The sequence below is a fragment of the Lathamus discolor genome, chromosome 5 (genome assembly GCF_037157495.1).
Source record: "Lathamus discolor isolate bLatDis1 chromosome 5, bLatDis1.hap1, whole genome shotgun sequence".
Taxonomy (NCBI): Eukaryota; Metazoa; Chordata; class Aves; order Psittaciformes; family Psittacidae; genus Lathamus; species Lathamus discolor.
Window position 1 is genome coordinate 2,190,374 of NC_088888.1, and position 9,549 is coordinate 2,199,922.

General features: G+C 46.4%; 1 protein-coding gene across 1 annotated transcript in view; it reads left to right on the forward strand.

Moving 5' to 3' along the window:
* Positions 1-9,029, forward strand: part of PPP2R5A (protein phosphatase 2 regulatory subunit B'alpha) — a 47,671-nt gene extending 38,642 nt beyond the window's left edge. Inside the window, exons 9-13 of the mRNA XM_065679374.1 lie at positions 3,468-3,518; positions 4,313-4,432; positions 4,516-4,643; positions 6,749-6,850; positions 7,805-9,029. Coding sequence (XP_065535446.1) covers positions 3,468-3,518; positions 4,313-4,432; positions 4,516-4,643; positions 6,749-6,850; positions 7,805-7,937 — 534 coding nt within the window. The 3' untranslated portion in view covers positions 7,938-9,029. The remainder of the gene's footprint in view (positions 1-3,467; positions 3,519-4,312; positions 4,433-4,515; positions 4,644-6,748; positions 6,851-7,804) is intronic.
* The last annotated feature ends 520 nt before the right edge of the window (positions 9,030-9,549 follow it).

The window sequence follows — 9,549 nt, forward strand, 5'->3', positions numbered from 1 at the left end:
GCCAGCGCCTCAGCACCCTCACAGGGAAGAGCTTCTGCCTAAGAGCTCATCTCAATCTCCCCTTTCAGTTTAAAGTGGTTGCCCCTTTTCCTATCCCTGCATGTATTAAGTATTGGTGTTCCTCATTAGAAAAGTTGCTCTGTAGGTGGTGGAAGGTGGCTGACCTGACTGTAAATGTGCCTTGTCTCCTTGAAGCACTTTCTTTCCCCCTGCACTGCAGTGTTGGCAGCTACACTGGTCAATAAGCTGCATTTGTTGGATAGGGCAAGGAGAAGGGAATTGTGTGAGCCTTATTCCTTAAGCCAAGTGACAAAACCACCCAGGCATCTTGATAGCTGACATGTGAGCAGAAAATGGGCAGTATTACATGGAGACCTGTGAAATTGAATGAATTGATCCAGATTCACAGAGCTGTGGTGCAGGATCCAAGCCCATTTGACAGTGAAGAAGGCAGTGCTTTTGAAACAGGAGTGCCAAGGTGCAATTGCAATGCTCCGTCTGGGTGATACAGATGGTTATGGCTGCCTCTTGGTCAGTAAAGATAAATTCAGACCAGGGAAGGTTAACTCACTGCAGTCACTGCCTGTGCTTGCTTTGGCCATTACTCTGAGCAGAACTGGCTTTATAAAGGAATACAAGTTGGTCAGGTAAGAAAGCAAAGCTCAGACTTTCTGCAGTGCTTGAGAAGTCAATGTTACATCTTGGGGCAAGTGATGAGAGAGCATCTGAAAGTTTTTCTTTGGCTTTAGGTCAAGGGATATTTTAAGAAGCCCATCAGAGGCTGCTTTGCAAATACCTTCCTGTATTTTTCTGGCAGGGATTGTCACTCTGGGTCAGTTTAGAGGACATTCAGTGCACGCTCTTGTAGCTGTGGGAGCCTGCCTTAGGTCAATCCTGATGTTTGCAGAGAAGCTCCCTTTCTTTGACAGGAAGAGTTACCTAACCCTGCTCAGTGCAGTGGCCTTTACATTGAAGGAATCGGGCTAACCGTGTGGTTCTTGTACATCAGGTTTCTAGGCAGTGCCTACTGCTGAAAGTCACTTTGTGAGCTCAGGAAAGAACATTACACTTAGGAGTTCTGCATAGTGTGAGCAGCAAGATCTCAGCTCCGCATTCATGTTGGATGTTCCTTTGAATACAATCTTTGAACGTAAATGAGCATATATAAGCTTTTTAATATATAGCATAGTCAAGCTGGAAGCTGATACCCTCTCTGAGGAGCAAGGAGTACGTATCTTGTTGAGGTCTGCCCTCTTATACCCTGATCATGTCACTGAGAGTATGAGTCTCTGTAGCAAAGTATATTCAGCACTCTTACAATAACAAGTGCTGGACACAGGAATCTTCCAGCAGTCTCAGTTTTATGCTTTCAAGAGCAGTAAATTCATGTTCCAGTTGGGGTGTTTGGTGGCTTCTCACAGCTTTGCTTTGGCAAATGTGCTTGTCTGAAGTTTCTTGGCTTGCTTTCATTGTAAAGGGTCGGGTGCCGGCAGAATGAGCTACGATACCTGTAAATGTTGGGTTTTGTTCTTGAAAACACAAGATCTCAATCATATATCCCAGAGTCATTCTGTTACCAGCTAACCAACGGTACAATGGCCCTAGATTTAAAGCGGATTTACATAGACTGCTTCAGGTCATGACTCCAGAGAAACAAATGTGATTCATTTATAGAAGTGAGGGAGTGAAGGCTTGCCCCATCAGGTGATAGCAGTGAAATGGGGGAGCTTCACATTTCTCCTCGCCTTCCCAGACAAAGGCACAGCTGTCACCCTTGGGGCTGATTGCTCCTGCATCAGGCACTGGTGTTGGCATTGCAGCTTCCTGCACCATTCAGCCAGCTGGGTAGAACTGCCTGGTCCAGGCTCATCTCTGGAAAGCCACCTTGACAGTACCCAGAGTTGTGAATAGAACAGCTGGGAGCTGGGGAAAAACATCAACATGGCAAAAACCAGCACCCTCACAGGGAAGAGCTTCTGCCTTAGATCTAACCTGAACTTGCCCTGTTTCAGTTTGAACCCATCACCCCTTGTCCTATCACTGCAGTCCCTGATGAAGAGTCCCTCTCCAGCACCCTTGTAGCCCCCTTTGGACACTGGAAGCTGCTCTGAGGTCTCCACGCAGCTTCTCTTCTCCAGGCTGAACAGCCCCAGTGTTCTCAGCTGTCTCCCTATGGGAGGTGCTGCAGCATTCTAATAGTTGAGGAAGTTTTCTAGCTGGGTGTGATCAGTTGGGTGTTGTATCACAGAAAGAGAGGTCTTTGCCTCCGATGAATGCTTCTAAGGCTCTGAGAATGTTTCTGCGTCTGAAGCATACAGTTACAGTGCTTTTTTTAGCCAGCATTAATTTTGTCATTTAGATGCCACGTCAGATGTTTGTTTCTAGGAGACAGGCCCCCAGCCTCTGTTTGTTGTGCTCCCCCCTGCTCCTCTTGGGGCTGTACTTTCTAATTCAGCATCCCAAAGGTTTTTTTTCCCATCTTGTGTAAGATGGTTTCCAACACAGATACTGAAATCTGTTTTCCCTGCAACTTCACATCTTTTCTTTTGAGTTTTCTGTCCTTCATATTTCCCATTCCAGAAGAAGTGATGGAGACCAATGGCTCCCCTGCAGTGCCGTCAGTGTATACCGCTTGTGCTCAGGCTTCAAGCCTTGATGCCAAGACATGGGTTCCCCAAAGCGTAGACAAGTAAAGGCAAAAGATACTATGGGAAATCTCGCTACAGGAGAGTTAAATTCATGGGGGTTTTTAATCCAGTGTTACCAGGATCCTGTCAATATGTGTAGAATCATAGAATGGTTTGGGTTGGAAAGGACCTTAGGGTCACCCAGTTCCAACTCTCTGCCACAGGCACCCTAGACCATGTTACCCAAGGCTCTGTCCAACCTGGCCTTGAGCACTGCCAGGGATGGGGCAGCCACAGCTTCTCTGGGCACCCTGTGCCAGCGCCTCAGCACCCTCACAGGGAAGAGCTTCTGCCTTAGATCTAACCTGAACTTGCCCTGTTTCAGTTTGAACCCATCACTCCTTGTCCTGTCGCTGCAGTCCCTGATGAAGAGTCCCTCTCCAGCATCCTTGTAGCCCCCTTCAGACACTGGAAGCTGCTCTGAGGTCTCCACGCAGCTTCTCTTCTCCAGGCTGAACAGCCCCAGTGTTCTCAGCCTGTCTGCATATGGGAGGTGCTGCAGCCTAAGGGGGTGGAGTGTGGCCAGATAATTAAAGACCTGTGAAGTGATCAGGGTCTAAATTACCCTGATAACCTAAACCTGATGAATATGAAATGAGACAGCACAGTATTTGTTTTCAGTGGAGCTACATTTACCTGTATTTAGTTTTCATTCACCCTCTGGGTAAAGAAAAGAGGAAAACCAAACTTTTGGGGTGGTTTTCTTCTGTTTTGTTTAAATCTTCTCCAGTATGTCATAGAAACTTGTTCTGTTTTAACTTGTTTGTGTTTTTAATGTAGGTCATCAGAGGACTGCTCAAATTTTGGCCAAAAACGTGCAGTCAGAAAGAGGTTGGTTTTGTCTCTTTGTTTCTGGTGGTGTGTGGTGCCTGCTGTGTTGTGCAGGGCAGTGGGGCAGGGGCAGGTACAGGCTTCCTGAGGTGCTGTCATGTTAACTCGGTGCAGGCTTTTTGTATGTCTGTTCTTAGTGTGGTGTTACCACAATAAACCGTATTATTGGTTGTACTCTAATAAAGATACCCTATAGAGAAACTCTTTTGATGTGAGAAGTCTCATATTAGGTAAAGAGGAGGTTGGAGGTAGTCACTTGCAATGTGACACTGATGCAGCACTTGAGATAGCAGGTATCTGGTGAAGAATGCCTGTTCTTTTTCCATAGTACAGACACAGCTTTCAGTGGTGTTGGGAAATTCTTCTGCTTTCTTCTATGTAGTCAAAATGAGTTTGAAGATCAGGAGTTTGACTGATGCCACCAGATCCCACCCCCTGACAGCTCTTTAAGAGCAGGGTCCTTTAATGCCATTGTCCCTCTTTGTGTGAGTGTTCATAAAGTCTCCTGTGGCACCCACCCTAGTGCTGGTTGTAATTTAAACCTGGAATGAGCTATTTCTCACTTCCTAAGCCCCTTTGGAGAGCTCTGGTGACAGAAATCGCTGCAGCCAGGCTTGAAGACATCAAATGCTGCTCTTCCAGGCTGCACAGAGCCCGTGGCTGTCCGACCCACACAGTTACAGCATTCTTGGCAGATTCCTGAGCTGATGTATGAGCTGTTTGGCTTGGTTCTGTTGACAGAGGTGATACAAAACACTCTCATGCTTTTTGATGTCTTTCTTTTATACCAACAGGTCATGTTTTTAGGTGAAATTGAAGAAATCTTAGATGTAATAGAACCGACACAGTTCAAAAAGATAGAAGAGCCTTTATTTAAGCAAATATCCAAGTGTGTGTCAAGTTCCCATTTTCAGGTAAAAAAGACTATTAGAAGCAAAAGCAGAACTTGCAGTAACTCATCTTTTGTGGCTGCTGACCCCTAAACTTTGTGTTTCAGGTTGCGGAAAGAGCTTTGTACTTCTGGAATAATGAATATATCCTCAGCCTGATTGAGGAGAACATTGATAAAATCCTACCCATTATGTTTGGCAGTTTGTACAAGATTTCCAAAGAACATTGGAATCCGTACGTAATGTTTTAAGTCCAGCTGTGGTACCATAAATCAGTTGGCTGCTGGATCAGGTTTGGCTGAGAAGCTTGTCAATGTGACTTTGTTTTGACTTACATCAGATGAGCTCACTGAGATGATGTGTGCTAAATGGTTCTGGCAATAGCATGTGTTTGCTATTCTGCAATGTTATGATGGGGACCTGGGATTTACTGGGAAAGTACGAGGAAATGGGATGCTGCTCTTCATCCTGTAATCATGTTTTGTCTTACATGCAAATTACTATTACTTAGACCAATATCATCTCCAAAGGATGCTTCTGCTGTATTTATGCTTTGCTGTCCTTTCCTACTTTAGCTCAACAAACTCCTGTCAGTGTCTCCATAAGAAGCTATTGCTGCCCAGTGGGATAAGAAGGGGGCAGGATACACTCAGAGAAGAGCACTATAAAGGGTGCTAGTGAGAAAGGAGTGACTGCTTCACCTTACATTTAATGCCAGAAGTTAAATACTAGTAATTTTATATCGCATTTGAAAGAAGCAGTAATCCTACTGAAATACTAAAGAGCAAGTTTGCTCCTGTCCAGCATCCTGCATTGAGCTGCAAGTCCATTTGCAGGAGGTAAAGCTCATACAAAGGTCATACGAACTCATAAAGCTCATATAAAGCTCAAAAGCCAGGGCAGGCAGGTACTCCCACACCTCCAGAGTGAACCTGGTGCCCTGCTTTAAGCCCTTGGAGGCTCTGAAGTCATTCAGATCTATGCAGGTGATGTGTGTAGCTGCACCTGTATCAGCTAGGCCTGAAAATAAACGAGTTCTTGGAGCATTGATAGTACTTGGGATCTCAACAAATGTGAAGGATGTCCCTCTCTTCCTGACTGCAGATGAAAGTTGCTCTGTATGAAGGAAGTGGGAGACTCAGGATCTTTGTGTGTGTTGAGGATGAGGAAGTTTGGGGAAGAAAGTTTGGGGTTTAATCTGTTTTGGAGGGCAGAGAAACATGCTCCTGTCTGTCTGTCTGATACGGCCTTAGCTACTGGCTCAAAACCAAGCTTTTCCTCTCAGAAAACCAGCACCCTGAATAAGTTTTGTCTTCAAACCATATGAAAGCCAGTGTTCAAAGCAAGCCAAGCCAGCAAAGGTGTGTGGCTGGGCTCAGTGCAGAGGTGTGCTCTGAATGAGGGTAAGACCTCTGATGTGCAGCTGGGAGATTTCGTAGTGCCACAGTGGACAGAGAGCATGGAAAAGGCAAACCTGGACCTCCGGCTGCTTCTTGGGTGGTTCTTTCACTCATTGCTCAAGGCTTCCCTGCTCCACAGCCTTGCACTCAGTGCTGCTGAGTGCTGGTGAACTGCTGCCGAGGGAAAAGATGGGAAGACTCTTGCCTCTTTTGATCAGTGTTAAGCTTAATGCTGGGCACCTTCTTCATTGCTATGTGATTGCTGGTTTTGCATCTCTGTGTAATTGACTGGGTTTATAGGAGATAACCACCACCATACTGAAGATAATTTACTGAAATACAAATGCTTTCACATGAGAAGACTAATACCCAAGGTGGAAACAGGGACAGCCATGCAGGACACAGCCACTATTGCTCAAGCTGTTTGAGGAAAGGAAGGTCCTTTACTGGGAACTAGTATTCAATGGTCTCCATTTGGTTCCTTAACGGAGTCTGCATTAGCAGAGCTCCCTGCTGCCCAGAAACCCTTTTAGTGACTGTGAAAGCAAGCGCCTGTTGTCCCTCTGCCCAGGCCTGGCGCTGTGAGTTTGATTTTTCTGGACTCTCGTATTTCGTTACTCAAATCCTATACAATGGTTGTCAAAACTTGGTTCAAATGTGAACGTAATTGAATGGCTTCATAGTGCAGCCACAGCACTGGTAATTGCACCCTGTGCAATGACAAGAATTGGGATTTTAAGGTTAAGCAGAGCATGTTTAAATGTGCAACTTGTTAACTTCCAGAGGAAGTGATGGTTGAGGATTTTGTGTCACAAATTCACTGATTTTTCAGTGGAATCTTCCATAGGAAGCTCAGCGTCCAAAACACAAACTGAGCTCTTGTTTACCAAAGCCCATCTTGTGTTGAGTCGTGCTCACGGTCATGTTCCTTCTGTCGCAGAACCATCGTGGCACTGGTGTACAACGTGCTGAAAACCCTGATGGAAATGAATGGCAAGCTTTTTGATGAACTCACAAGCTCATACAAGGCAGAAAGACAAAGGTATGGACCAGTGCTTCCAAACGTGTTGATGAAAAGAAACGGAGCTTACCTGGGGCGGTTCTGATGTGGAGCTGCCCAGCAGTGGGAGGTTGCAGCAGGCAGGACCCAGCTTGTCCTGCACTAAGGCAGGGAGCCCACCTTCTCCAAAGGGGTCAAACCAGGCTTGGCTGTTAAGGGCTGCTGTTAGGGGCTGCCTGGTGCTGGCTCTGCTGCTCCTGGGGGGTTTGGCTGAGAAAAGCTGAGGTGGAGAATACTTCATAGCTCAAACTTCTCCCTCACCCTGCTGACTGCTGCTGGAGCAGGGAGGTGGGGTGCAGGGTATCCTAGGCCAGCTGGGGCAGCACGTTCTGTGTCCTGGCAGTAGCTGTGCTTCTCGCCCCCAAAGATGTGTAGTCCCTTCATTCGTTTGCATGTAAAGAGCCTCCTTAGGTTTGCAGTTTTCTGTGCAGAGCCACACTACAGCAGTTCTGTGGGTTTGCTGGAGCAAAGTTAGTTTTGCCACTACCAGTTCATGCACTCACTTTTTAACAGAAGAAACTGTAATTGCCACTAAAAATAGCTTTGGAGAAAACCAGGAGGAATTATGGGCCTGCAGGGATGCTGGAGAGGGACTCTTCATCAGGGACTGCAGCGATAGGACAAGGGGTGGTGGGTTCAGACTGAAACAGAGCAAGTTCAGGTTAGATCTAAGGCAGAAGCTCTTCCCTGTGAGGGTGCTGAGGCGCTGGCACAGGGTGCCCAGAGAAGCTGTGGCTGCCCCATCGCTGGCAGTGTTCAAGGGCAGGTTGGATAGAGCCTTAGTAGACATGATCTAGGGTGAGGGTTGGAACTGGATGATGTTAAGGTCCTTTCCAACCCAAACCATTCTATGAGATGCGAATCTTGGGGTTTAAGTAACTGTGTCTCCACATCGCACTTCAGCCACATCTGAAACTGATCCCTTGCTCTTTGCAGAGAGAAAAAGAAAGAGTTGGAACGTGAAGAGCTGTGGAGAAAGCTGGAAGAGTTAAAGCTGAAGAAGGCGATGGCAGAGAAGCAGAACAGCTCCCACACTGTGCTCAACGCACACAGCACAAGTGCCAAGTAACAGAGCCGGGTGCCCCTGCTCGGCAGACACACACTTTTTGTACCCTTTTGAGATACGTAAGGATTTGCAAGAGAAACCTCATCAGTATAACAGCAGCAGCCACTTTTATTTCCCTCTGGCAAACGTAAAGATCTGAGTTTCAGTACAGCAGTTAAGTGATGTCATACCACAGCATATTGTAAACCTGTCTGATTATCGGTATCCTGTCACCTCCAACGTTTCCTAGGCCTGAATTAGCATCCTTTAATGAGTGAAATTCTTCCGGGAGTGGTGAGAATTACGACTTGAATTTCTGATTGTGTTGCACATAGGTGGTAGAGTTTGCTCTGTACACATTTTTCCTTGTTTTCTATGTGCTTTTCACATCGCTGCATACTTTGGTTAAGACGATAGAAAAGGCTTCTAGTTGTGCTGTATTTTCTCAAATAAAACCAAGGTACGTTACGAGTAACTCGAGATATTCGGTATGTGCCCCTGGCAGCAGCAGCAGGAGCTGGGATACGGCGCTGTCCTTGAAGTCCTGACTGGATTTGGATCCAAATTTATCTGATGCTCATGTTAGAATGAGGCAAGGTAAGGAGGGAAGGTCAACTACACCACGTTCAGTGCTCTGTGTCTAAGCTCCCCCTTGGTGAGTGCCTCCACCCTGTTCTTGCTGCCTCCTGGCCCTGGGCTACTTAGACACTTCCTCCTGCTACAGCTGAGGATGGAGCTTCCCCTAGAGCCCATCAATGATGCTCCTCATCAGCCTGAGGATGCCCTGCGGAGTGGTGCTCTGGGATGGCTCTGCATTAGGTTTAGCATCTCATGGACTGAAGAACGAGACCAAAACTGGGATTATTAATTCTTTCTTTAGTAAGGAGGAAAGGATGTCAATAAACAGTTCCTTGTTTTCTTTCAAGAAAATGCAGTCTGTTTCTTACCAGTGGAAAGCTGATAATAGAAGTCTTGTCTGTTTACTTGATCGAGTATTTTTCACATCTTTTATCAGAGTACCATTCCAATCTCTTCAATTGCAGTTGTGTGGAAAACTTTTGTAATGAAAGACCTTTGGGGAATTGAGCAGCATTCAATAAAGTCTTTATGTTTGTATTTAGTGCTGTACATCATATCTTTGTGTTCATAAAGACCAGGAGAATTTACAAAGCACCTTTTAACCACCTAAGTCTCTGAAGGATCTGCGGCAGGAGTGTTGGAGGGAGGTGAAGGCTGCTGGGTTTCAGGGTGGCTTTGTTCTACTACAGTGAGTTGTTGCTCCCGTGTTTGGTCAGTGCGCTGCCATGATTTGCTCTGGAAATCACCTGAAAGTAGTAGATTGTACGGAATCATACAATCCCAGACTGGTTTGGGTTGGAAGGAGCCTTAAAGCTCATCCAGCTCCAGCCCCTGCCATGGGCTGGGACCCTTTCCATCCCGGCCCATTCAACCTGGCCTTGAACACTGCTAGGGATGGGGCAGCCACAGCTTCTCTGGGCACCCTGTGCCAGTGTCCCACCACCCTTAAGAACTTCTGCCTTAGATCTAACCTGAACTTGCCCTGTTTAAGCATTTGTTCCCAAATGCTTCCTTAGAAGGCCATAAGGAAAAAGGGGGGTACTTTTGGTATGCTTAC